Here is a 27,583-nt window from a genome sequence, read left to right as displayed (position 1 = left end):
TCACCTGATCTCAAGGGTGAAAACCGGTGACAAGAAGGAGGTCAGACCCGAGTGGTCCAGCCCCTAGAAGGGCACAGGACAGGAATAATCTCCACTATGAACTTGAGCCAAATGCAGGCTGGAGTGTGGGTGGCTGGCTGCTTCATCCATGGCTAGGCCCAGCGCACGAAGCTCCCACACTCAGTGTTCGGGGACAGCAGAAGAGCAGTTGAGATGGTACTGAGACTCAGTCAGGAAGAACCGCGTGAAGAAACCCGCTCATACAGACCACTGCATCCACAGATACTCCCTGTCACAAGCACACACACCCCAAAAGGCAGAATAATTCTGAGACAGAGGACACTCAGACACACAGAGCCTCAGGCACTAAGACCCCCCCCCTTACACACACACACAGCAGGCCAAGGAGTTTCTCTTGCCTCCACAATGCTTTCCCCCTATCATCTGCCATATGCCACTCCCACTCACCCAAGATGGACAAGGACCCACGTTCTGTTCTTACTGGCTACCTGCTTGATGGAGCCTCACTCTCAAGAGACAGAGAGGCATCAGGCCAGGCTGCTGAATGAGGGACAGCAACGTGGCACTGTCACCTCAGGGTCCCCCGACAGGCGCCCATGCTCAGTACTTACTGTATGGTTTCCCAAGTACACACACACACACACACACACACACACACACACGACAGTGGCAACCATACCTGCCTCCAGCTACACAGACTCAGGAGAGGCCACTGTCCACTCTATCCATGGACAGGTGACCGCTCTTTCCTCCAGCACCCCCACCATCAGCACCCCATCCCACATCCCACTGACCTCATTCACCACTGCAGGCTGGACTTCTGGGACACCTAAGTCATGTGGACACTACAGAAATCCCAAAGTATGGGACCCAAACCAGAACCCTGCACAGGCCTACCATTCCTAATAAAAATGCCACTTACTATGGGGGTCAGTTAGGACCGTTTCAGAGAGTGATTTCACAGGTTATGAAAAGGCCTGTGACCCTAAAATATCTTCCCTCTGAGTCTGGAAATCCCCACCCCCACCCCTCTGAGATTGACTTCTGGGACAGGCTCCCACCTGAAGTTCTAGTCAGCTCCCACCCTGGGAGTGACAGCTGACAGCTGGCCGAGAGTTGGTGAAAGAAGCAGGGCAGGGCAGGGCAGGGCAGGGTCATTAGCCTTTGCCAGCTCCCGCCAGGAGGGGGCACTCCGCCCCAGCACCCACCCAAGGACCAGTCCCCTAGAAGCCAGCCCCTCTTACTTAGCCAGCAAGGGAGTTCCGACAGGAGAATTTTTAACACCACCCCCATGCAAACCAGGGAAAACCAGGTACCATCCCGACTGTCCCCTGAGGAAGGCAGAGGGCTGAGGACCAGGAAAGGACAGGAGCTCTGAGAAAAAGGAGGTGGTGGCGCTGGAGGGGGAATTAACCAGGTTCCAAAATAGCACAGTTGGTTCTGCCTCGCTTCACCCGGCACGGTGTCTGGCTGCTTCTGCTTTCGATCTGACTCACGCCCGGTGGGGGCAGGAGAGGGTGGCCAGTATGGACGAGACCACTGGACGACCACAAGCAGTGGTTCAGAACCCTCAGCAGAGGGGCCTTTCTCTCCCTGGCTCCACACCCTCTTCTCCTGCCCTACCCAAGAGTGAGCTGGCTCCAGGAAGAGTCAACAGGGCACCAAGGCCAGGGGCTCCCTTGCCAGGGTGCTGGTCTCAGCTAGCCCACCTGGGTGTCTCCAGGAATGTCAGCTGCCTTACACCTGCACTGCCTGAACACTCTGACCTCTCCAGCCCGCCAACCAGGAAGCCAGAGGACACTTGCCCTGAAAGCCACCTTCTCCTCTACTGAGGTGAAAGGACCCTCCCAGATCAGCCTCACAGAGCTGCAGAGCTGAGTCCAGGCCAGCCACCTGCAGCTCTCCCCTGGGGCCACAAGCAGGTATGAGAGGAACATGGAAGTCTTTTCCCCCAGCCACTTCTACCTTTTGCTGGTCCTTAAACACCAGCCTTTTGCGCTTCCTAGGCGGCAGAGAAGAACCCTGACCATATGTTGGGGTGGGAGCAGCATCCTGCCCCTAGTAATTATCGTTCTCCCCATGTCCTTCTGCCTCCTCCAGGACTTTGAACTGTCACATTTCTGCTCACAGGGGTGTGACTCCAGCAGCAGATTCGACATATGAAAGATGCTTGAGCCCAAACCTGCGTGACTCCAGCAGCAGATTTACCACAGATGGAACATGCTTGAGCCCAAACCTGAGAGGCCCAGAAAGCAGCACCCAGCACAGGCCCACCTATGGCTCCTGAGCAGAAGCTCAGCTGAGCCTGGAACGAGCATGGCCACCTGTATCAGTGAGTAAGGAGAAGAGACTCCTAGTAAACAGTGTCAGTGGTGAGGTGGGTGGCCCACAGTGACAGGCGTGTGCCCGATACCACCACCAAGACATGCAAACCATGACCAAACATCAAGAGAGAAGAGCTGCAGGTGACAGCAAGGGAGAAATCTGTGCAGCGTGCCTGCTCAAGAGGGATGTATGGCGAGCCCCAGCCCTTCACCAGCTCACACTGGGGCTGTCTTACTGGGCCTCTCACGTGGCCCCACTGCCCTAAAACTCACTACAGAGCTGAGGACGACCTTGACCTCCACATCCCAAGGGCTTGGATTACAGGCTGGGGATCCAACACAGACTTTCCTGCACACTAGACAAGCACTCTACCAACTAAGCCACACCCACAACCGCCACTCCCTCTTTTAGCTCTCTCTACCTGGCCCAACTAGGAGGAAGCCATAACCCAAGATTGGCGGGGCTAGGGTAGGCAGAGGTGAACCAGAGATGCGACCCTTCTCCTCAAAGTGGACTAGGAATGATCAGGGCTGACTCTGCAAAACCAATCCCCCCACACCAAGTTTCACGGACGGCATCCTGTTGCGCTGGGCACCGGAAGGCTCCACTCTCCACTGACTAACGGGCAGTCGAAGGTAGCCATGGTCCCGCAGAAGAGGCAGGGGCAGTAAAGGAAAGGAAGAATGGCCGCTGCATCCATCTCAGGAAGTTGGAAGGGACTGCTAGCGGGCTGTGGTGTCACATGCCTAAAATCCCAGCACTCAGGAAGCGAGTTCGAGGTCAACCTGAGCTACCTACTGAGTTCCAGGATAGCCAGAGCTACACAGAAAGACCCTACCTTAAAAAACAAAAAACAATCATCTTTTTCTCTTTAAAGGGGGACTGTTGGCTGCAGGTGATGTGCCACCTAGCGTAGCCACACATCTTTCTAAGTGAAAACAGAACATCCAGGGCTCTCTCACTTGGTGAGACTAGGAAAGAGCTAGCCAGCGTCAGGAATGGAGTAAACACATAATGTTCGCAGAGGAAGATCCTGCCAGCTTCCTCTATCAGTTAAAGGGAACTGGTAGGTTCTCCACCTCTGTTAGACACTAACTACAGCAGGTGACTGGCCCAGGGTTAAGGGACTACCTTGGACACAGCCCTAAGGGAGTATGGCAGGAGGGCTGGCCTGACCACCTGGCTGGGTTGGGTAAGTCCAGCAGAAGCTGCTGAGGGCCATATCTCCTGGCCATGTGTGGCCCCAAGCAGTCTACCTGAGCACTATCATATGCAGTCAGAAATGATGGCATTAGCATCTGGCCCAGTGACCCCCACATTCCCAAGCCATCCCTGGGTAACCTCAGAGCATGATCTAAGACCCCTGCCCATGACAGGGAGCCAAGAGCACACCTCCATAACCTCCACCTTATCAGCTCCCTGCCCTTCCAGGACTTCTGGACCCTACTTTTCCAGGTAGTCCCTGGGAATCCTCCCAAATAAACTATTTAAAGCTACATTCTTTGTCAGCCAGTAGGAATCTGGCCTGAAACTGAGCTGCTGGCTCTTAAGCTTAGAAGGGCCAGCTGTGGATGAGCCAGTGACAGGAGCTGACTTCCCTGAGGGGGCCCCCCGAGAAGGCAGAATGTGAGCATCAGTCACTGGGAAAGACTGCCAGAGCCAGACGCAGTGGCCAAATGTGTACCTAGAACACCCTGACCTGTGGGCAGGTAAGAATGTGCCTAGAAGCCGAGCTGTAAGGGTGGAGGGAAGAAGCAGGGCTTAGCAGAAATGCTAACGTGCAGAAGAACACTGCATGTCGAAGGTGGTGATGGTGACAGGAGGTTCCTGGGAAACCTGGCACTGCCTTCCACCTGCAGCGCGCCTCTAGGGTAGAACTCCAGAACTCCAACGCTGTGCTACAGGACCTAAGTGTGATGGACGCTGGTTCGCTAACACTGCCTTTGTGCTTAGAACTCAGGAGGGGGCATTTGGGACGCCATCTGATTCCCATCAAGTGCGTGTGCTTTGAGGCTGGAGGGCCGGCTCAACAGTTTAGAACAATGGCTGCTCTTGCCAAGGACCCAGGTCTTCTTCCCAGCATCCACATGACAGCTCACAACCATTTGTAACTCTGGTTCCATGGAATCCGAAGCCCTCTTCTGGCCTGTGAGCACTAGGCACACACATGGTACACAGACACACATGCAAGCAAACACTCACATACATAAAATAATAGTGTTAATCATTTTTTAGAAAGCATATGTGTTCTGAAGCAGAGAGGGTTGAATCCCACTTACTGGCTGTGAGAGCTTCATGAATTTATCTCATTTGATGGACTTCCAGGTTCCTGGTCCCTAAAATGAAATACCCTCCATCCTGGACCAAGGGTAAAGTTTATAACCCAGCATCTGGCAGATTGAGCGCTCAATAAACCTTGAGAAATGAACACCATTCATTCATAGACGGAACAAGTAGGTGGGTGGATGGACATGTGGATGATGAACGGATACATGGAGAGGCCGAATAGATAGATGGATAGATTGATAGTTACTCTAGGTGGATATAATGGATGGATAGGTGTATACAGTATGTTTCTATTCTCTTTGTTGCGTGGGAACACGCCTACGCATGCATGCCACTGCATGCCACAGCGCTGGTGCAGCAGCCAGAGAACTTTCCAGCCACTTCTCTTCTCCCATTGCGGGTTCTGAGGGTTAAACTCAGGGCGCCAGGTTTGCACAGTCAGGTGGTCCCCAGCCTTGACCTGACGAGGCAGCTCTGATTGTAGTACTATTATTGCTCCCACTCCTGACCTCTGCAAACATCACTTCCTGGGGCCCTCATGTGTGTCTTCATGGGACCTTCTCAATAAGACTAGGGAGCAAGGAACTCCACAGAGAAACCGAGTCACTGAGAAGTTCCTGTCCAGTTCTTCAATCCTCTTTTACTTCATGTGTGTGTCTTCTGCCTGTGTGTATGTATGTGTACCACACGTGTGCCCAAAGCTTGCGGGAATCAGAAGAGGGGGTCAGATTTCCTAGATTTAGAATAGGTAGATGTGAGCTACCATGTGCATGTTGGGAATTGAACCTGGGTCCTCTGCAAGACCAGAAAAACTCTTTTTTTAAAAAAATATTTATTTATTTATTATGTATTCAATATTCTGTCTGTGTGTATGTCTGCAGCCCAGAAGAGGGCACCAGACCTCATTACAGGTGGTGGTGAGCCACCATGTGGTTGCCGGGAACTGAACTCAGGACCTTTGGAAGAGCAGGCAATGCTCTTAACTACTGAGCCATCTCTCCAGCCCCAGAAAAACTCTTAACTGCTGGCCCAAATCTCTAGTCTCCTGGCCAGCTTCCTAGTTCGTACACTTCCCAAGGCCTGTGCTGGGTTTCTCTCCTTGGGACCTCCTATGATCCTCCAGACAGCAGGTAACTGATGCCACCGCTGGGCTTGTTACATCCGCTCCCGTCTCCTGGGGGCGAGGTCATGAGGTCAGGGTGTTGGGAAAGGCACAGAGTGAGAAGCCTAGCAGTGTGGCGGCAGGAACTGCAGGAGGAGGCAGCCTGTGTGTCCCCTCCCAGCTGTCATTGCCATCTGTCCCCATGCACCAGCCCTGGCACGTCACAGTCCCATAGTCACTGAGAATGCCCTGTCCCTTTGCTAAGGCACTGAAGGAGGACTCAGGCCTCACACCCAGGGTGGACGGGGTGGCTAGGAACATGGGCTGTGGGAAACAGGGCTCCTGAGTAAGCCCAACCATGAAAAGCAGGAAGACTCCACGAGGGCATGTCTCAGGACTCTCCCCTTGGCCTTTGGATTTGGGCACAAGGCAGAAGTGGGGCTCTTCTTGCGTGGAGCTAGGCTGCCCACAGCAGGCTCCTTTGCTGCAGAGGCCTCTTGAGGCTAGAAACCTGAGGAGGTAGAGAGACTCAGGCCAGACTCTCGGAATAGAAGCATCTAGAGGCAGAATGTCCTGCTTCCCAGTGGAACCAAGGCCTGTGGGGGCTCAGAGCCAGTCTATGGCGCTCAGGAGAAAATTCTAGGCCCCGTCTCAGTCACACCTCACCTCTATACAGCTAGAGTGGGGAAACTGAGGCAGAGCCTGCTCTCCAGCTTTGGAGGCTTGCTCTCCCCACCAACCAACCAATCCTTGATTGTTATTTACCTCGCTTTACACAGACATGGGGGTTCCAGATCCTCACGTCTCGGGCCCCCTCACAACCCAGGATATGTTGTTTGCCTTGCTTTCCTGGCTTGGCTCTGAAGAGCTGGAGTCAAGCAATTTCAGAAGGTCAGCCTGGAAGGGGGACTAGTGGTTAAGCAGCTGAGCATGCCTGCCCCTGCCCCAGGACTCTCCTGACCAGCAGTCCCCCACCCCCTCACTGGAGTTTGAGGGCTCGGGCCCCAGTGGGAGCTGCTGAAGAGACTAGGGAGCCACTGCTGTTGATAGCGCTGGTGCCAGGTCCATGACGCAGGCCTGAGGCCCAGGCACACAATGGGGCTGTGTGTGCACCCAGCATTACTCTGGAGTAGAGCTGGGCAGGCCAGCATCTGGGTTCAAGCCAAGAATTCATTTCCCTGGAGAGAGCCTCCCACCCGTCCCAGGCAGTAGGGCTGGAGCAGGGGCTGCAGGGATAAGCAAGTACTTCCTACCCTCAGTTCAGAGAGAAGAAGGGACAGGCCAGGGGCAGGCACTAGGAACAGGGACTCCCGAGTCTACCTGCTGGCTGCCTGCTCCCTTGGGAGGGATTTTGGACCTCTTACATAATGAAACAGGGTATTCCTGAGGTTGCAGCCTCTCCAGTACTCAGAGAGATGGTAGAGGGACAAGAGAGTGAGTGGCCTGGTCCCATCTGTAGGACCTTCCTGCTACTTCTACACTTGCTCAGGTGTGGACTCCATCTGTACAAGTTTTCTGAGACACCCAGGACTTCTGGACACCCAGCCTGTACAAATACCCTTAGGGTGCCCCGGGAGAGTTGCTGGCACCCTCCCTGGGGGAATGAGTCACCAGCTGGCTGCATCCAGGGTGTCAAGCAGGCGTTGGGCAGGTTCAGCTGCCTGCTCCCCTCCCTGGCAGGTCTCAAGCTGGAAAACCACTCAGCTGGTATCAGGTGTTGAGCACAGTGTCCCAGACTGGAACTGGACAGACACTTCCCTCGGGAGCAGGGGTTGCCTGGATTCTGGGGCTCGACGCCTACTGGTCCCCATATTATCTCCTTTAGCCACAGGCTGAAGCACTAAAGACATTGGACCGCAGGAAAAGGCAGCCATTTCCCCCAGGAACAAGAGAGGTTTGAGCAGGCAGGAGAGAGAACAGAGCACCTGAAGGCCCGGGGAAAGGGAGGAAGTCAAGCCACCTATATCTCAGGCTGAGGCCCAAATGGGACCAGGCCCCTTTGCTGAAGCCCGGGGAAGCACCTGGTGCCAGGAGCTCACCACCCTTGCTCCCTCTGGGGCTCTACAACAGGTTTCACACACTCCTTCACACAAATGTGGGGCCCCAAAGGCTTCTGCCCACACTCCCCAAAGGTCACACACAAATGTCACAGTGACAACCTTTGTCCATCAGACACAGATGGATGGCCACTCATCTTCTGATGGCCAAAGACCGCCATCTCCCTAATCAAGTAACAACAGGTTACAGGCGTCCCATCAGCCTCACACAATACTGTCTCGGTGTGTGTGTGTGTGTGTGTGTGTGTGTGTGTGTGTGTGTGTGTGTGTGTGTCCGTGTGTGTGTGTGTGTGTGTCTGTGTGTGTGAGTGTGCATTTGCACCATACCATCTTGACCCTGAGAGATTGCTCCTGTGCCCTGAGCTCAGAGACCATGAGGTCAGTGGGACCTTGTGGAGACCGACCTTTCCTCTCACAGATGAGCAGATGGCTGGGAGGAGCCTACATTCAAGGTTATGATGGAGTCTGGCACCCAGGGCTGGGCTAGCACAAGGTTAGTTGGACCGAGCAGGAGACAGGGAATCGGAAAGGGGCAGGAAGAGGAATGGTGTACCATTCCCACTTTCCTGGGCTGTCATGCTGGGGCCACTTCACAGCTTTCTGTGCAGGGTCTGGGGGCTCTCCAGCCACGGTCATTCCACCTGTGATAGCTGCCTCAGAATAACCACTGTCTTCAAGGTTGCCCCGTGTGGAAGAACAGCTACCCCAGAGCAGCTCATCTGTGTCCGGCACTGAGGGACACTCAGCACCAAAGGGTCCGTGCCATCAGTACCCTCTGGAGTCAGCAATGAGGGGCAGAGGACAGCGATGTGGGCAGTCACCCACCAGAGAGCCCCAAGCCCACGGAAGCAGCAGACAGGACACATGGAGCCCTTAGACTAAAGCAATGGATGGGGAGAAGGGAGGGTCACCTCTACCCGATAGTCCGGAGGGACCTCCATGTTCTCAAGACCATAGCTTTGGGAAGTATGGGGGTGCATGATCAAGACACCGTATATGAAATTCCCAAGGAACAATACACATACTATAAGAAATGAATCACTACTGGTTCGTTTATTTTCTCTGGCTCCTCATCTGGCCAGAGGAAACAGATGAGGCATGTGTGTCACGGAGTCCATAGGGGACAAGGCTCCTGGCTCCAAATGCCAGCGTCTTTCCACAGCTCCAAAGCTGCCAGAGCCATCTCCCTGACAGCCCCGGCTTCAGCCCCATGCACACCCGTGCGTGTGACCAGGCAGTACAGCCTGCATGGTGCATGTGCAATAATGTGGGGAATACGCCCAGATTCCAAGCCACCTTTGTGCTCTTAACCCCTCACGGCTGCTGCTGTGCCAAAGCCACCACTGTCACTAAGGCTGGTATAGCCGATCCCAGGAGTCATCCGATGTGGAGGGAAGCTGAGAGATCCTCCCTCTCAGCCCCTCAGTACTCAGTATCATCCACATCTCCCTGTCATTACCTCAGACCTCCTCCTTGGCCGCCCCATTTCTGAGTCCCCTGTCTGCAGGGGGTCAAAGGCCAACTGGACCTACTGATGGCTACTGAGAGAAGTCTATGCCCTGACCTTCAGCCTCCGCCCCCACCCACAGCACTGGGGCAGGATAAAATGACAAGAGAAAGCAACACCGGAGCACAAACATGACACCCGCCACACACCCAGCTTCGAGTGGTGACGGGGTGATATAGGAGGCCGCCCCGGCTCTCCGCTAGCCCCCAGAGCCATCCACAGGGGTCGCCGTGCACCACATGCTGGCAACACTTGGAACCAGAACTAAAAATAGAGTCCGTAATGAGTCACAGCTAAGAACAAGCAGGCAAACTGCCTCCGGGAAAGAACTCTGCCAGAGAAGCACCACCTCCTGCCCTTCCCAGCCCGTCTCTGGGCCCCGCGTCGCCCACAGAGAAGCCCTGTCTCTGCACCTGCACAGCCAGGCAAGGTGTGCGCCTACACATCCACAGCACAGTTCATCTCCAGCGCCTGTGCAAGAGGTAGGGATAACAGGCATGAGAGCTTCAGATATGCCCAGTGAAGAGGTAAACTGAGGCACTGAGGCACATTTCTCTCCTTAACACCAGTTCTCAGCAGGGCATGAAGAAGACGGCCATGCCCCTGGCTGGTTCCTCTGCTTACCTGTGCAAAGAGTCTCCAGAGCCAGCCAGACTGGCTCTTCCCAGAGGTCATCAGTGGGCAGAGACCAGAGAGGGCAGCAGTATCACTCAGGACCGATATCACAAAGCAGGCGAATGCAGAGGAGTCTTAGCCAATTGGACCCCATGGCTGGGGTCTCCTCCAGAAATCACAGGCTCGTTTCATTTGTGCACGTCTGTAGCTGGAATCTGGGGACTTGGCGACACACACATTCTACCACAGGAACTCCTCTCCACAGCAATGCAGCAAGATAGGGTGAGGGTTTTATTTCAGACGGGAGCCCCAGCCCCGGAGAACAGAAGGGCAAGACAAAGCCATAGCGCCATGCACCAGCCTTTGAAGTGTCTCCCAGGAACCACATGTTAGGCACACAAGACATTCTCATGCTGGGGCCTAAGGATGGGGGCTGGAAAGAGGGGGTCAGAACTCTTGGTGCACAAGCCAGTCCAGGAAGAGGATGGAAGAAGAGGGACTGGGTCCCAGGCCAGTGTTGGTCATCAAGTCGGAGCACCTGGTCCAGCCTTAGGGATGTCACAGCCTCATTCCAGGCCCATCAGGACTTCAACGCCATGAGGCACAACAGAGAGACAGAAGGAGGACTGGAAGGGCTGGAGGATGACTCAGCAGGTAACCATCCTACAAAAGCAGAAGGTCCTGAGTTCAAATCCCCAGGGGAAAAAATACAAAAAGCCAGGTGTGGATGTCTGTAACCCAGTACTGTGTCAGGAACAGGGCACAGGCTTGCTGGACCTGTCTAGACCCAGGTTCAGTTAGACGGCCTGTCTCAAGGGTACACACACACACACACACACACACACACACACACACACACCACATACATGTTCATACATATACACATGCAAAATTCATTTTAAACGAATATTAGTCCACCAAAGGCTCTAACAAGTCCAGAAAAGAACTGGCCACCCCAGTCCTCATCTTTTGCCTTTTTGTTTCTTTGTTTTTTTCAAGACAGGTTTTCTTGTCAGGCGGTAGTGGTGCACACACACCTTCAATCCTAGCACTTGGGAAGCAGAGGCAGGAAGATCTATGTGAGTTTGAGGCCAGCCTGCTCTACAGTCCTAGTACCAAGACAGGCTCCAAAACTACACAGAGAAACTTTGTCTCAAAAAACAAAACAAAACAAAAAGACAGGGTTTCTCTGCGTAGCCCTGACTGTCCTAGAACTTGCCTTATAGACCACGATGGCCCTAAACCCAGAGATCCACCATCTCTGCCTCCCCAGCACTGAACTGAAGACATGCACCACTATGCCCAGCTCTCTCATTGTGCTGTATAGGGGCTGGAGAGATGGCTCAGCAGTTGAGAGCATTGTCTGCTCTTGCAGAGGACCTGGGTTTGGTCACAAGCACTGGTGACTGAAGCTCCAGGGGACCTGATGCCCTCCTCAGGCCTCTGTGGGCACCATGAATGCATGTGGCACACAGGCACATTGCAAGCACTCAACATACATATAAAAAAAGATAAATAACTGGCATACATATTTATAGATACAATTGGTATTATAATATAGTCACACAATGTAGAATAATTAAACCAAGCTAATTAACATGTCTGACACCTCAAATATTTATAATTGATGGCTGTGATAACATTTAAAAATTTGATCTTGCTATTTTGAAAATAAAAGACATCATAGGTCACTGAACTGCCGAGTGCAGGGTAACATTTTCTTGTTATATCGAGATTCTGCCCCCTTTGAGGGCACTTCCCATCTTCCACCACCCATATTGCACTTTTCAAATTCCACCTTCCATACCTGCTTGGCCACCAAAGCCATTGACAGAAAACTGCCTGGGAGGTTCGGGTTTATTAATTGGAGGACTTTGTAGAAAGGTCAGCAGGAGCCACGAGAATTTGAAGTGAACCCAAACCAAGAGCAGTCACCATTACTGGAAAGTTCTAGCAGCCCTGTGGGCTATAACAGGCTAGCTTTTCTGCCACAGAGACCTCCTTCTTAGCCACTTGGGGACTTTGATTCCCCACCTAGAGGGGCAAGGACCGGATCAGTTGTGTGACAGAGTCCAGGTCCCACATGAACAGAGAACTTTGCAGCCCTTAGTTCACAGTCAAGCAGCAGGTTCTCAACATGGACAGCTTTTCATCAAACACCACACTGCCATGGGACTCACGCCCGAGTCTCTGGGCTCGGCGCTCAGCAGACAGAAAACTGCCCACAGCTTTCTGGAAACTGGAGGCTACTTTGGCCACCAACCCTCCCTGGCAACATAAACCTCAAGCTGGGGCCCCTTGGAAGCTCAATAAAAGGAGTACTCCAGAGGCTGGGGGTTGCCAGACCTGGTCTCACCCCCTGGGACCTTAGCAAACTTCCTCCACTCAAAGCCAGGGGATAGCCGGGCCTGACATGACCAGGGTTCTCCCCATAGCTCCTCCTACTGCCCTCGGTCACAGGGTGGGGAGGAAGGGGGATTCTCCAGACAGGCAGCTGATATCCTCATGATCTTCCTCAGCCATCCCAGCCTGAGAGACCTCAAGAGTAACCCACTCGGAGCTCCCACACTTCCTGCCACCCGTTTATCAGTGCTGAGTCACAAGATGGGCAGGGCATTGCCCTAGCAGGCTGTCAGTGGGTTAGGACGCCCACTCTACAGACGAGACACTGAGGCCCAAAATGGGCCAAGTACTTGCCAAGGCTAGGCTTTAAGGAATGAAAAGGCTTTGGGTTCTTGGAGCAGGTCACAAACTAGGCTCACTGGAACCGGCTGAGGCTGCAAGGCCAAGACAAAGTTCAGGAGGTTACAGAGGCACAGCAAAAGGGAAAAAGGGGAAAGAACCCTCTGCTTCTCCCCAGTTACTGCAAGCAGGGGGCGGGACATTGCAGCCATGACTGCTCAACACTACCCCACCATCTGGGGGTGACAGAAACAGCCCCTCTTAATGTCCCCGGACGATGCCCACCTAGCCTGCTACCTCCACCAATAAGGACAGCCTCTCTAGAGGCTGTCTAACCCCTAGACCACACAACCAGCCATGCTAGGAACTGTCTCCTCTCCCCACCCCTGCTGCTCTGCCTGTGTTTGTGAAGAACTGGGCCCTGAAACCTGAGCCCCAAGCCATCTCTGGGTTAAGTGCTGGGCCTCATAATCAATAGGCACTACACCCGCCCCGCACAGCTCTCCTCCTCTCGGAGTCTCTAAGGCAACAGCCCTGGAGTTTTTAACCATGACTCACAGAAAGATGTATTTCATTTGACCTTGGAGGCGCACACACAAAACCAAGTGCTTTCCAAAACAGAAGTTCCTGATCTACTGGCACTGTGCAACACACTCAAATAGTTCTGTTCTATTGTGTGTGTGTGTGTGTGATATGTGTGCACATACACGTGCCAGAAGAGAACACCAGGTTCCTGCTCTATTACCCTCCCCCTCATTCTTGTGAGACAGGGTATCTCGCCGAAATTGAAGTTCTCTGTTACAGCAAGGCTGGCTGACGAGCAAGCTCTTGCAATCCCCGTCTCTGACTCCCAACACTGGAGTTACAGGCATGTGTGGCCATTCCTGGCTTTTATGTGGGATTCAAACGCACGTCCTTATGCTTCTCTATGTAATCCTGGCTGTCCTGTAACTCATTCTGTAGACCAGGCTGGCCTCAAACTCACAGAGATCCGCCTACCTCTGCCTCCTGAGCGCTGGGATTAAAGGCGTGCGCAACCACCCGGCTTCCACAGCCCTTTTCTACTATTCCTTTTTAGTTTTTAAAAATGTTCATGGAGGCTGGAGGGATGGCTCTGTGGTCAGGAGTACTTCCTGCTCTTCAAAAGGACCTGAGTTTGGTTCTCAGCACCTCTATCAGGGGGCTCACAACCATCTGAGACCTCAGCCCCAGGAAGGATGGGACACCCTCTTCTGGTCTCTACACGTACCTGCATGAATGTGGTATACACTCACACAGAAACATACATAATCTTTTTCTTAGCAACAGCAAAAAACTGTTCATGGAGTCCATAGCACTGATTTCATGAGTTAATTAGTGACCTGGTCCATAGTTCAAAAGAGCCCTCCCTCCACATCTAATTAGCTACAACTCCATGTCTAGCAGGTGGCCCGCTACCCTTGTTGCTATGCTACCTGACCTCGTCCTTCCCTTCTCTGTAACAAGTAGGAACTGTTGGGTCCTCATGGTATGAAGAAACCGAGGCTCAGAGCCACACTGTAAATAACTCAGGGAGAACCAACCCAGGCCTTCCAGAATGTACAGCCAGGTATATATCACACCGCTCTCCATCGAAGATAATCAATCACCTTGGCAGGCGGATCTCTGTGAATCTGAGTCCAGCCTGATCTACAGAGCAAGTTCCAGGACAAGCTCCAAAGCTACAGAGACACTCTGCCTCAAAAACACAACAAACAAATGAACAAGCAAAAAGATAATCCCCTTGAAGGTTGGGATGGTAGAGCATTGGCAAGGCCTGATGTAGACCTCCAGAATACCCGCTGGACAGTGTTCTGCCACATGCACAGACACATTGGCTGGGGGGTAAACACGCTAACAGGTGCCAGACTCTGCGTCTGAGATCTTTTGTCTTTAATGCCCATGATGAGCACATGAGATGGGGGCTACACCTGTCACCTCCATCTTAGACATGCATACAGGGCACTGTGAGCAAGCTACCTGCCAGGATCACCCAGATGGAAGGCTGCAGGGCCAGGGTCCAAACCCAACAGAAACGGGACCGCCCTCCACTAACACATCCTATCTACATGACCTATAAACTAGGACCTAGACACAAGTCTAGGGAAGTGAGCAGCCGCACGCCCAACTGGGGCTGGCTCCTAATTCCCCGTGATTCCCACCACGCTCTGGGCACACTCCCCCTTAACTGGACCTTCTTCTCCCCTTCTGCCCTGGGCCCAGCGCAGCCCAGTAGGCTGAGGCAGAGGATGAAGAGGAGAGGGTGCCCCTTGGAAGGAGGCCCCTGGGGTGCTCAGCTCCACTCCCCCACTCAAGCCCCAGTCATTTCCTCATTTTCCCCAGTGCTGTTTCTCACCCAGCCCCCTGCACCTCCGTGAGAGGAAGTTGCACAATCCCCTGGGAGCTGCAAATGTGGCCAGGGATTACTCACAGCACAGAGGGAAGCTCCAGCCGAAAGCCTCTTCCCCTCCCCAGGCAGGCTGGCTCCAACCTCCCCAACCCCAACCCCGAGTTCCAGTCCTAGACAGAGCCTTTCTCAGTCACCAATTCCACTCCAGGGCACCCTGAGAGAGACACAGAGGGACAATGGCCAACACAAACGTCCCAGAGAATGCCAAAGTTCTCCTGCACCTTCCCGGCTAGCCACACGCCTGTGGCCTTGGTCTCTTATATTGCCCCTCTAGAAATGAGACCCAAATGTCACCAGGCTCTGGGCGGACAGAGCCAAAGCACTTAGCCTGGCGGGAAAGCCATTCTGATGCACAGGTGACTTCTGTGGCTCCTAGGCCTCTCCTCTGACAGACGGTGAAGGAGTGGCAGTGAGTCCCCTTGCCCACAGGTAGGTATTTGTCTGGAAGAGCAGGCAGTAATCAAGCCACTTGTACCCCAGAATGGAAGAGTTCACATTTCTGAGGTGTCGTGGGGAGAGCGGACTCCTGGAGAAAGCAGAGGCCAGTGAGATGCGGGGAGCCCAGAGCAGAAGGACGATGGTGACTCTGACTTGCCCTGGGCTAGCAAAGAGGAAGGAATGTGAACGGGATGTGCAGAGCCCCAGTGCTGCCCTGGACCTGCAGTGGGGCCTCAGATAAAGAACGGCGTGAGTACCTCTTTATCACCCCCACAACCTTGGACTCCAGCTAAGGACAAAGTCAGAAGGGGCTCTTCCTGGGCCCCAGGGCTCCCACGGAGCCCCACATTTCTGCAGTCTTCATCAAAAGCCTGGGGCCCTCAGGGTGGTTCCCTGCAGGAGGGTCCACAGCACCAGGTTCACCAGCTGATGCCTCTAGTTCAGTGGACAGGGACAGCATGGGGGAGGGGCGCACTAGAAAGCCAGTCTTGTCTGAGAAACATAAGTAGCCCTAGGGTCCTTATAGAACTGCTTCCCCAACCCCATTAAGGAGAGAGGTAGCAACCCTACCATCCCCATTTTTCAGACGGAGAAACTGAGGCACAAGGCACTTAAGTAACTTTTCAGAGGCCATACTACCGAAACTTAGGACCAGGCCATTTTCTGATGTGGGACAACTTGTGTCCTTTATAGGATGCTTCTTAGTGTCACTAGCCAAGGTCCTCAGACACTGACAAACGTGCTCTGCCCAGTAAATTGTTCCCCCCTGAGAACTACTGCCCTAGGAATGGCTGAAAGTCAAGGGCCTCCCAATTCATCAGGAGGCACACAGTCCTCCGCCTGCGACAGATGCCCTAGGCACGAGGTCCAGAACCACGGCTGGCAAGAGGGTACCCCCACAGCAGGCACTGCCACTCCCAAGTGGCATTCCCTCCCCTTCCAGCAAGACTCACTGGCAGCTGTCCAGTACTACAGCAATGGTCTTTCCCTATTTTGATCAGAGACCCCTTACATTGTTGAACAGAGAGGAAGAAAGGAAAGAAACTGACCAATCCTAATTAAAAATACATTCCCTGTCCTCAGAAACGGGACCGTCATTCCCATTCCTCAGTGTTCTTGGGATTCATGCCAGGATCCCTTTGGATGCTAAAATCCAGAAATGTTTGGTGTCTCTTACATACAGGACATCTAAGGCAATGCATCCTCCTATCCATGCCTCAGTTACTCCAAAACCTAACAGGATTGTATTGTTTAGGGACCAGTGGAAGAGAAGCTATGTATGTATTAAATACAGGTGTATTGTTATGCATGAGTGTACACACAGAAGCGCAGTGCCCACAGAATCCAGGAGAAGGTGCCGGAGCCACCCGGGGTGGTGCTGGAATCAAACTTAAATGCCCTGAAAGAGAAGCAAGCCCTCTTAACCAGGAAGTCTCCATTCAGATACTTTTAATCTGAAATCAGTTAATGCTCAGATGTGGGACTCAAAGATGGAGGGCCCACCGTGTATGCCAATTATGTAACATACACTTGCTAGCAAACATATGCAAAACACAGATTTACTTTTAAAATGGAGAGACAGCTCAGGGGTTAAAGCACTCGGTGTTCTTCAGAGGGCCCAGCTTTGGTTTCCACCACCCACATGGTAACTCACAACCATCTGTAACTGCAGTTCCAGCAGACCCCACAACCTCCTCCAATCTCTGCAGTCACTGAACACACATGTGCACATAATTTTAAAAAGTTGATGGGAATGTTAATTATAGCTGTGATAAGACACCAGGTGGTGGTGGTGGCGGCAACACATACCTTTAATCCCAGGAGAGGCAGAGGCAGTCAGATACCTGAATTCCAGCCAGCCTGATCTATCATAGTGAGCTCCAGGGCAGTCAAGGCTACACAGAGAAACCCTGTCTCAATAAACCCCAAATAATAATAATAATATAAATAAAGTCAAAATAGTAGTAAGTTCTGGGAGGGAAGAAAAGTTGTTTCTTCTTGTTGTTTACTTGCTTTAAGGAGTCTCCCTATGTAAACCAGGCTGGCTTTGAACTCAAAGAGATCTACCCGTCTCTGCCCGCTGAGTGCTGGGATCAAAGGTGTGCGCCATCATGGCCTGTTTATAAGAGTTCACATTACCATCTGTGTCTCCATGCAGGTGTCTGTTATCTGGGGAGTCCCTTTCATTTAAAAAATTATTTTATCTTTATGTATGTGTGTGTGCACATTTGTATGTGCAAGTGTACAAGGCACCGTTGGCGGCCAGAAGAGGGCGCCACATGCCCCGGAGCCGGAGCTGCCCCATGTGGGTGGCGGGAGTCCAACCAATCCTCTTAACTGTGAGCCATCTCTCTAGCCCTTCATGCTCCCTCCTTATTTATTTATTCTTTTTATACACACGCTCATTCATAGACTCCTGAGGAAGTCAGGGGAAGACTCAGCCGCAGAGCTGGACAGCGGGTGCCTTACTGCCTGCGCCATCCTGCTGACCCAGTCACTTGGTACTTAGTATCTGTGCCTTCACCATCCTGCTGACCCAGTCACTTGGTACTTGAGTATCTGTGCCTTCACCATCCTGCTGACCCAGTCACTTGGTACTTAGTATCTGTGCCTTCTTGGGCAACTGTGCTGCATTTCACAATAAAACAGGGCAGGAAAGGACAAGATATGGGTAAAGCAATAGAAATTCTAACATTTTCTTCCCACACCTGGCTTTGGAAAACACTATAATTAGGCTTGAAACACTTGGATGATAACCTATCATTAGTCATGGTTCCAGAGTGTGTGACGATGCTTGGGGCCCTCTCGATGGAGACCCCCCAAAGTGTCCAGTGTGGCCCAGGCTGCAGGCTGTCCCTCGGCCAACCAGAGCTGGCTACCTCAACCTCTTTCTCACCCTTCTCGGATGCCCCTTCCTGCAGAAGGGCAGAGTGAATGTCAGGCATGTGTCTGCACACCCTCCCCTCCCTATCCTGGCTCAGTCCTCTGAGGGCCCAACAGCAGGACCTGGAGGCTCACCTGGGTCATTCCCTGAGCATGAGGAAAACAGGAAGACAGACGAAGAAATAAGGTGGATGGAGAGAGTGAAATAGAAAGAGAGAGAAAGAGAAAGGGGGAGAGAAAATATGCTCTAGAGATAGATATTGGGACTGTTCCAGGTTCTATGGAAGCTGGAGGGTGGGGGTATATGCACTGTCCTCAGCCTCCAGGTAGGAATACCTTACAGTCCCAAGGCTTCTACACAGCAGGTGAATGGCCCAGGGGCCTCCCCTTTACTCCAGAATGCCTAGAAGGAAGGACTCAGTCCAGGAAGAAATCCTCCAGGACCTGCAGCAGTGACCCCTAACTAACAACCTGGAGTGGGGCAGAGCCACCTTGCTGAGGGCCCACCCGAGAGTCAGGTCTCAGTCTATCACTGTCTGCCTGCCTGTCTCTGTCCTCCGAGACTTCCAGAAGCTTCTGTCCCTAACAACCTCCTTGAACACACAGACTTGGGTGTCCCGTGGTGCTGAAGACCATGGCTGCGAGCTGCTGGGTCGCTAAGCCCCCTCCTTCCTCCTCTCAGTAACAGTGCCAGTCAGACAGCTGCTAGGCTTCAGTCAGCCCAGGGCAGAGTCAGTCAGCTCTGCCCTGTTGGGACAGCTGAGCACACCTGGCCAGAGCAAGGAGATGAGTGACAGTGGGGCTGGACAGTATAGTGTGTCATCTCCTGGCCACGCCACATCCCTCAGGGACCACAGGAGGCTGAACAGGTGCTGTCCCCAAACTGATTACAAACAGACCAGAGGACAGGCTGTGACTTCCCTTGCCAAACAAGCACAAGCCCCGCCCCACAGCCCCACTGGTAGAACTGGGATAAGCTGGGGGTGCTGGCAATTTTTCTATGGGGAGCAGCAGGCTGAGAACCCCAAGCCAGAGGGGACTGGATCACTGCAGAAGAAGAGAGAAAGGGGGGATCAGAGCAGAAGCAGAGGACGGTCTCTGCTGAGCTGTGTATGAGGCTCTGGGTATACAGCAATGAAGTACCTAGAGTAGGGATCGTGGAGAAGCCGTCTTTTAGGCCCTCGTTTCCGGGCATATGATGGGATTCAATTTATGTTCACTCATTCATCCTGAAAAGCTTTACTGGGCATCCACCATATCGGAGATTCTCCTGTAGGCAGGGGACCAAACAGACCAAATCCCTGTCTTGAGAGGATATCTATTGTGGAATATTAGCTTAAGACGTGTTACATGCGTTTATGCTGTAGAATATTTCTTTAGTGATGCAAAGATGTGCTACATTCTTTTATGTTGTATTTATTTGACTCTGAAGCTGTTTTACCATGCCTGTCTAAAACACCTGATTGGTCTAATAACAAAGGAGGAACGAGAAAAGGAAGAGAAGACATGGGGGCAGCCACCCAGCTAGACAGCCAGCCAAGAAATAAAAAGAGATATATAGAATAAAGAAAGGTAAAAAAAACCCAGAGGCAGCTGGGCAGTGGTGGCGCATGCCTTTAATCCCAGCACTGAGGAGGCAGAGGCAGGTGGATCTCTGTGAGGTCAAGGCCAGCCTGGTCTACAAGAGCTAGTTCCAGGACGGTCCCCAAAGCCACAGAGAAACTCTGCCTCAAAGGGAAAAAAAAAAGGAGGCAAAATGTAGTTAGAGAAACAGAATAATTTAAGAAAAGCTAGCTGGAAATAAGCCAAGCTGAGGCCAGGAATTCATAAGTAAGAATAAGTTTCTGTGTATTTATTTAGAAGCTGGGTGACAGATTCCCAAAGATTAAAAAAATAAAAAATGAATAAATAAAAAACAACTACAAGCATCTGAGGTCCAGTGCTGTGTCAATCACCTGTTACCTGGGACCCTAAGCTCCTCCTCACCAGCTTTCAGCCAGCTCCTCCAACCCTGAGCCCCAAGCACTCCTGAGAATGTAAGAGCCTCAAGGCCCAGGTAGCACAGACTGCAATCCCAGCCCTGGGGGAGGTAAGACTAAGACAGGCAGATCGGCGAATTCAAGGCTAGCCTGAGCCACACACTGGGGCGGACAGTGAGACTGTCTCAAAAATGTCAAACTAACAAACAAAGCCAGACGTGGTGGTGTGCACGCTTGTCACCCAGCACTTGAAAAGGGAAGCAGGAGGATCAGAAGTGCTAAGTTGTCCTTGACTACATAGAGAGCCTGGGCTACGTAAGACCAGGTCTCACAAACAACAACAAAAATCCACACGTGGGCAACAAGACAGCGGCCAAACCTGACGACCTGAGTTTGACCTTGAGCCCATGTGGAGAAGGAGAGAAGCAGTTCCTGAAAGTTGTCCTCTGACCCTCACGTAAGCACCGTGTCTTCACACATATGTACACACGCACACACACACATGCACATTTAAGTAAATGTAATTTTTAGTAAGTAAATATAAATTTTAAAATAACATAAGTAAATAGGAGTCCAGAACCTTCTAGATGAAATGTCCTCTCACAGGGCTCCTCCTAACACCTATCCGAGCAAAGAAAGGATACTTACTTCTCTTGTAAGGAATGTGAATGAGGGGCGGGTGCTCACTGTGTTGGCCTGAGGACCTGAGTTTGATTCCTAGAAGCCACATAAAACTGACTCCACAGAGTCGTCCTCCGCCAGGCATGGTGACGCACTCAGGAGGCAGAGGCAGGGGGATCTCTGTGAGTTTGAGGCCAGCCTGCTCTACAGAGTGAGTTCTAGAATAGGCAGGGCTGAATAGAGAGACCCTGTCTAATACAAACAAAGCAATGTTGTCTTCTGACCGCCACACAGATACCCTGGCATGTGCCCTCCCCCATTACACACAATAATGATTCAAAAAATAAGTATGATTCAGTGACCAAATACTCGCCTGTGGCCCTATGTGGAGAAGGAGGTAAGCGGCAGGTGTGTAACAGTCTCGCTTTGGAATGGCTCTCTTCTTCCAGCAATGTCCTAGGACACTGGTGACATGGACACCGTGCTCAGATCCGCCACTCGTCCAGCTCACTCCGTGCAAGCAGGCGGCACGTCCCAGAGAGGGACCAAATGGTGCCGAGTTTCCCGGGATGCTCAAGCATGGGTGTGGCCGGAGTGTCCCATAAGGGCTGAGATTTAATCCTCATTACTCACGGTGGGGATTAGATGCTGGAAATACAATCCGACCCTGATGCTCAGAGGTAGGCCTTTGGGAAGTGATCAGAATTAGGTAGAATCATCAGGATGGAGTCTGAGATTGAGAACTGGTAGCGTTTTAAGACCAGAGCCTGAAGATCCTGGTTTGTATACCCAGAACCCATGTAAAAGTCAGGCGTGGTAGCATGTGCCGGTAACCTCAGCACTAAGTGAGCAGAGGCACGCAGATCCCTGAAGTCGTTCAGCCTAGCCAGATTAATACGCTTCAGGTTCAGGGAGAGTCTCGGCCTCAAAGATAAATCATAAATAAATGTCTCGAGTGATGAAGGAAGGACATGATGCTGACCTCCGGCCGACGCCAGCGCATACACACTCCTATGCACACACACCACATCCATACTAAAGAGTTCGTGCACCACACACACGACACAACACGTTACACCCCCTTCACCCTCCCCCACACACACACGACATAACACGTTACACTCCCCGTTACCCCCTTCACCCACCCACCCACACACACGACACATTACACCCCCTTCACCCCTTCACCCTCACACACACACACACACAACACAACACGTTACACCCCCTTCACCCCTTCACCCTCACACACACACACACGACATAACACGTTACACTCCCTTCACCCCCTTCACCCTCACACACACACACAACACAACACGTTACACCCCCTTCACCCCCTTCACCCTCACACACACACACAACACAACACGTTACACCCCCTTCACCCCCTTCACCCCCTTCACCCTCACACACACACACACGACATAACACGTTACACTCCCTTCACCCCCTTCACCCTCACACACACACACACACACGACACAACACGTTACACTCCCCCTTCATCCTCTCTCTCTCTCTCTCTCTCTCTCTCTCTCTCTCTCTCTCACACACACACACACACACACACACACACACGACACAACACGTTACACTCCCCCTTCATCACACACACACGACATAATACATCACACTTTCCCTTCACACCCCCATCCCCTATACAAGACCAGAAGGGTCATCTCAGATGAGGTCTCCTGCCTTGAAAACTGTGAGCTAATGCCAAACCTTATTCTTTATAGGGTTCTTGATTCTCTGCCATTCTGTTGTAGTAACTCAAACAGACTAATATGGGGGCTGGGGACAGAGATGTTAGCACACAACGCAGAAGTAGGCACAGCCCTGGAGATCTGCCTTGAAAGACAATATCAGCCAAACAAATCCAAAACAGCCTAAGACATCACCATTGGGTACCTGAACAAGTCAAAAGTTGTGTTCTGGGGACCAACAACTTGCCAGAAATTCAGTTCACACAAGACGAGTGGTTGTAGTGTGTCGTGATACACACCTGTGATCCAAGGATTCAGGAGGTAGAGGCAGGAGGACCACGACTTTGAGATCATACTGAGATATATATATACATAGTAAGACCTTGTCTCAAAAAGAATTAAAACAGGGTTGGAGAGATGGCTCAGTGGTTAAGGGCACTGGCTGCTCCTGCAGGAAGACCTGGTTCAGTTCCCAACATCACATGACAGCTCACAACCATCTGCAACTCCAGTTCCAGGAATACAACGCCCTCTTCTGGCCTCCACAGGTACTGCATGCTTGTGATGTGCAGAAATGTCCAGCAAAACACCCATACACATTAAAATAAAAGTTTTTTAAAGAAAAATAAACAAGCAAGTACAATAGGAATGGAGATATGGCTCTGTGATTAACAGTGCCTGTTGCCTTTCCAGAGAACTTAAGTTTGGTTCCCAGTACCCCTACAGATGGTTGACAACTGTAACTCTAGCTCCAGGGGATCTGATGCCCTCTTCTGGCCTCAGTAAGCAACTGCACACATGAGCACACATAGATACACATACCTTAAAAGAAGAAAATAAACCTTTAAAAAGATAATAAAATAAAGTAATGGCTGTGAGGATGGTTCACTGAAGCACACAAAAGTGTGCAGGGTGAGTCAGGCAGTGGTGGTGCACACCTTTAATCCCAGCATTTGAGAGGCAGAGGTAGGTGGGTGGCTGTGAGTTTGAGGCCAGCCTGGTCTACAAAGCCAGTTCCAGGACAGCCTCCAAAGCTACACAGAGAAACCCTGTCTTGATAAACAAACAAACAAAAACTGTGGGGTGTGGTGGCATGTGCTTATAATCCCAGACCTAGAGAGACAGAGACGCGGGGACTCCCGAGATCTCCTAGCCTCCCCTAAGTGGTGAGCTCCAGACCCTGAAAAGCCCTCCCTGAAAGAAGGCAGACGCTGTTCCTGATACCCCAGGTTGCCTCTGGTCTCTGTGCACATGAATACACCTGCGCACACACAAACACACTAAAAAAATAAAAAATAAATCCTTATTTTTAAAAAATAAAACTCCAGACCTCAGAAGCTTGTGGAACTACTGAGTATGAGATATGAAGCAGGCCAGAGAAAGCTGAAATGGAGCAGTCACTGGGGACTTCTCCGGTCTGCCTGGTGCAAGAGACCTTGCCTTGGACTCTATGGCCCAGAGAAAAGCCTGGGAACCGCCTGGGCATTGCTTTGTACTGATGCCTAGGCCCCACCCCCAGAGATGGGGAGGCAAGGGCATTTTGGAGGAGTTCCCAGCCAGGTGAGCGGTGCGATGGAGAGGTCAGTGGCCTCCGTGAGAACTGTGACTTCACTGAGAGGACACTTTGGTTGGAGGGAGAGAGCAGGGAGGATGTGACAGGAGCAAGCACGAAAGGGAAGGAGGGCGAAGCAAGGGCACAAGAATCCCAGCTTTCTAGACATGGAATCTGCTGCAGTTCAAGCTCTGGATTACTCTCCAAAGCATCAAACCCCACTGCGTGCATAGCTGCCATGGGACTGCCACTGCATGCATAGCTGCCAACAAGGTGGACTGCCCGCTAGCAACACTGGAAAGGCCTGGTACTGGCCAGGCTCATTCTCTTCTTCTTTGTGTTCGCATTTAAGACCAGGATCATGGTGGGAGAGGAGCTCAGGGTCTCAGCACTTACTGGCCTAGCATGCACAAGGCTCTAGGCTTGCTACCCAGCACCAGGAGGGGAAAACTACGCAAACCAAGAAGCAACAATGATCCCGCCTGATGCCTCTGCCTCTCTGGCTGTCCTCCGACCTCACCCACCACCAGCCCACTCCATAGCAAAGCACTTCCTGTGGCTGCGATAAGTCTCAGGTCCTCCCTATCACTGCAATTTTATCTCTGCCCGCAGCAGCAACACAGCAGCCAAGAGGGTCAGTGTGTGTAACACACAGTGAAGAGGAAGGCAGGCAAGACAGAGAGAAAGAGCCACGGCTAGGAGGGAGGTGCCAGGACAGACGCTCCACAGGGAAATTCGAGCGGGGAGCAGAGACACTGCAGGCATTGCCAACCCTCCCGCATAGCCTCGCTAACTGAGAACAGCTAACTAGGAGAACAAGCTGGGAATGGGGAAGGGGTTGTAGAGTGTAGCAGGGACTGTGGCCAGAGTCTGAAAAACCTCTGGGATATATACACACACATATTTTATTTATTTACTTGTTTATTTTACAGACAGGGTCTCTCTGTGTAATCCTGGCTGTCCTAGAACTTGCTCTGTAGGCCAGACTGGCCTCAAACTCAGCGATCCTGTAGACTCTGCCTCCCAACTGCTGGAATTAAAAGTGTGTGCCACCACCACCTGACTACATATGAATTATAGTATATACATAGTGTGCCACCACTGCCCGACTCTATCATATATAATATTTATCTTATGTGTGTTTTTCCTGCACGTGTGTCTATGCACAGTGTGCATGCTGAGGCCAGAAGAGGGCGATGGATCTCTTGGAACTGGACTTATAGATGACTGTCTCTCTGTGTGTGCTGGGAATTGGAACTGGAGCTATAGACGACTGTGAGTCTCTGTGTGTACTGGAAATTGGAACTGGAGCTATAGACGACTGTGAGTCTCTATGTGTGCTGGGAATTGGAACTGGAGTTATAGACGACTGTGAGTCTCTGTGTGTGCTGGGAATTGGAACTGGAGCTATAGACGACTGTGAGTCTCTGTGTGTACTGGGAATTGGAACTGGAGCTATAGACGACTGTGAGTCTCTATGTGTGCTGGGAATTGGAACTGGAGCTATAGACGACTGTGAGTCTCTGTGTGTGCTGGGAATTGGAACTGGAGCTATAGACGACTGTGAGTCTCTGTGTGTGCTGGGAATTGGAACTGGAGCTATAGACGACTGTGAGTCTCTATGTGTGCTGGGAATTGGAACTGGAGCTATAGACGACTGTGAGTCTCTGTGTGTGCTGGGAATTGGAACTGGAGCTATAGACGACTGTGAGTCTCTGTGTGTGCTGGGAATTGGAACTGGAGCTATAGACGACTGTGAGTCTCTGTGTGTGCTGGGAATTGGAACTGGAGCTATAGATGACTGTGAGTCTCTGTGTGTGCTGGGAATTGGAACTGGAGCTATAGACGACTGTGAGTCTCTGTGTGTGCTGGGAATTGGAACTGGAGCTATAGACGACTGTGAGTCTCTATGTGTGCTGGGAATTGGAACTGGAGCTATAGACGACTGTGAGTCTCTGTGTGTGCTGGGAATTGGAACTGGAGCTATAGACGACTGTGAGTCTCTGTGTGTGCTGGGAATTGGAACTGGAGCTATAGACTGTGAGTCTCTATGTGTGTGCTGGGAATTGGAACTGGAGCTATAGACGACTGTGAGTCTCTGTGTGTGCTGGGAATTGGAACTGGAGCTATAGACGACTGTGAGTCTCCGTGTGTACTGGGAATTGGAACGGGAGCTATAGACGACTGTGAGTCTCTGTGTGTGCTGGGAATTGGAACTGGAGCTATAGACGACTGTGAGTCTCTGTGTGTGCTGGGAATTGGAACTGGAGCTATAGACGACTGTGAGTCTCTATGTGTGTGCTGGGAATTGGAACTGGAGCTATAGACGACTGTGAGTCTCTGTGTGTGCTGGGAATTGGAACTGGAGCTATAGACGACTGTGAGTCTCCGTGTGTACTGGGAATTGGAACGGGAGCTATAGACGACTGTGAGTCTCTGTGTGTGCTGGGAATTGGAACTGGAGCTATAGACGACTGTGAGTCTCTGTGTGTGCTGGGAATTGGAACTGGAGCTATAGACGACTGTGAGTCTCTGTGTGTGCTGGGAATTGGAACTGGAGCTATAGACGACTGTGAGTCTCTGTGTGTGCTGGGAATTGGAACTGGGTTCACTAAGGAGCAGCTGGTGCTCTTAACGGCCAAACCATTTCTCCAGCCTGGAAGGTGTTATATGTGAGGGTATTAGATACATGACTGGACTGTTCGAACCGTAAAGCTCTTGTTTGTTTGTTTTGTTTTAAGATGTTTTTTTAAATGTATGTGTTGTGTCCATGACGACAAGAAGATGTCAAATGCCCTGAAGCTGGACTGACAGGTGCCTGTGAGCTGCCCGGCAATGGTGCTGGGATCCAGTGCTCTGGAAGAGCCGAGTGCTCTTGGCCATGACCTAGCTTCCCAACCCCACTTACTGATTCTTTTTTAGGCAGGGCCAATGTTTCTCACTCCAACCCCAGACTCACTATTCTAGCAGAGGATGACCTTGAACTTCTGGTTCTCCACTTCTCAAATGCTGGGATTACAGGTGTGTGCCACCATGCCCAGCATATCTGGGACCAGAGATCAAACCCATGGCCTCCTGCATGCTCGGTAAGTAAGTATCCCCAGCCCATCCATGGTTCTTTTTTCCCTCTCCTGGAGCACTTTAGGCCTGTTTCTCACTTAAAACTGAGAAATGAAAAAACGAAAGAGCCACAAGAGTTGAGCGTGCTTGTTATTCCAAGTGCACTGTGTATTCAGGGCATCGACACACTTGGCCCTGGCTCTTAGGTAGGCAGGTAGGGCATACACCTCTTAGTCGTGAAAGGAGGGGTACAGTGGGCTGCTAAACAGCTTGCCAGGGTCCCACACTGGTAAGCAACAGAGCTGGGATTCCAAGCCA

General features: G+C 51.8%; 1 protein-coding gene across 2 annotated transcripts in view; it reads right to left on the bottom strand.

The window, feature by feature from the left end:
• The window catches only part of Tfeb (transcription factor EB), a 53,444-nt gene that overhangs the window by 21,000 nt on the left and 4,861 nt on the right, over positions 1-27,583 (bottom strand). The window contains exon 1 of one of the 2 annotated variants that reach the window (XM_075980898.1): positions 816-878. The exons of the other annotated variant lie outside the window; for it this stretch is intronic. Coding sequence (XP_075837013.1) covers positions 816-820 — 5 coding nt within the window. The 5' untranslated portion in view covers positions 821-878. Of the gene's footprint in view, positions 1-815; positions 879-27,583 lie in introns of those variants that run through there. 2 annotated transcript variants of the gene reach the window in all.

This window comes from Microtus pennsylvanicus, chromosome 7 (genome assembly GCF_037038515.1).
Source record: "Microtus pennsylvanicus isolate mMicPen1 chromosome 7, mMicPen1.hap1, whole genome shotgun sequence".
NCBI lineage: Eukaryota > Metazoa > Chordata > Mammalia > Rodentia > Cricetidae > Microtus > Microtus pennsylvanicus.
The sequence above is the reverse complement of the archived record's forward strand: the minus strand, read 5'-3'. Positions and strand labels throughout refer to the sequence as shown.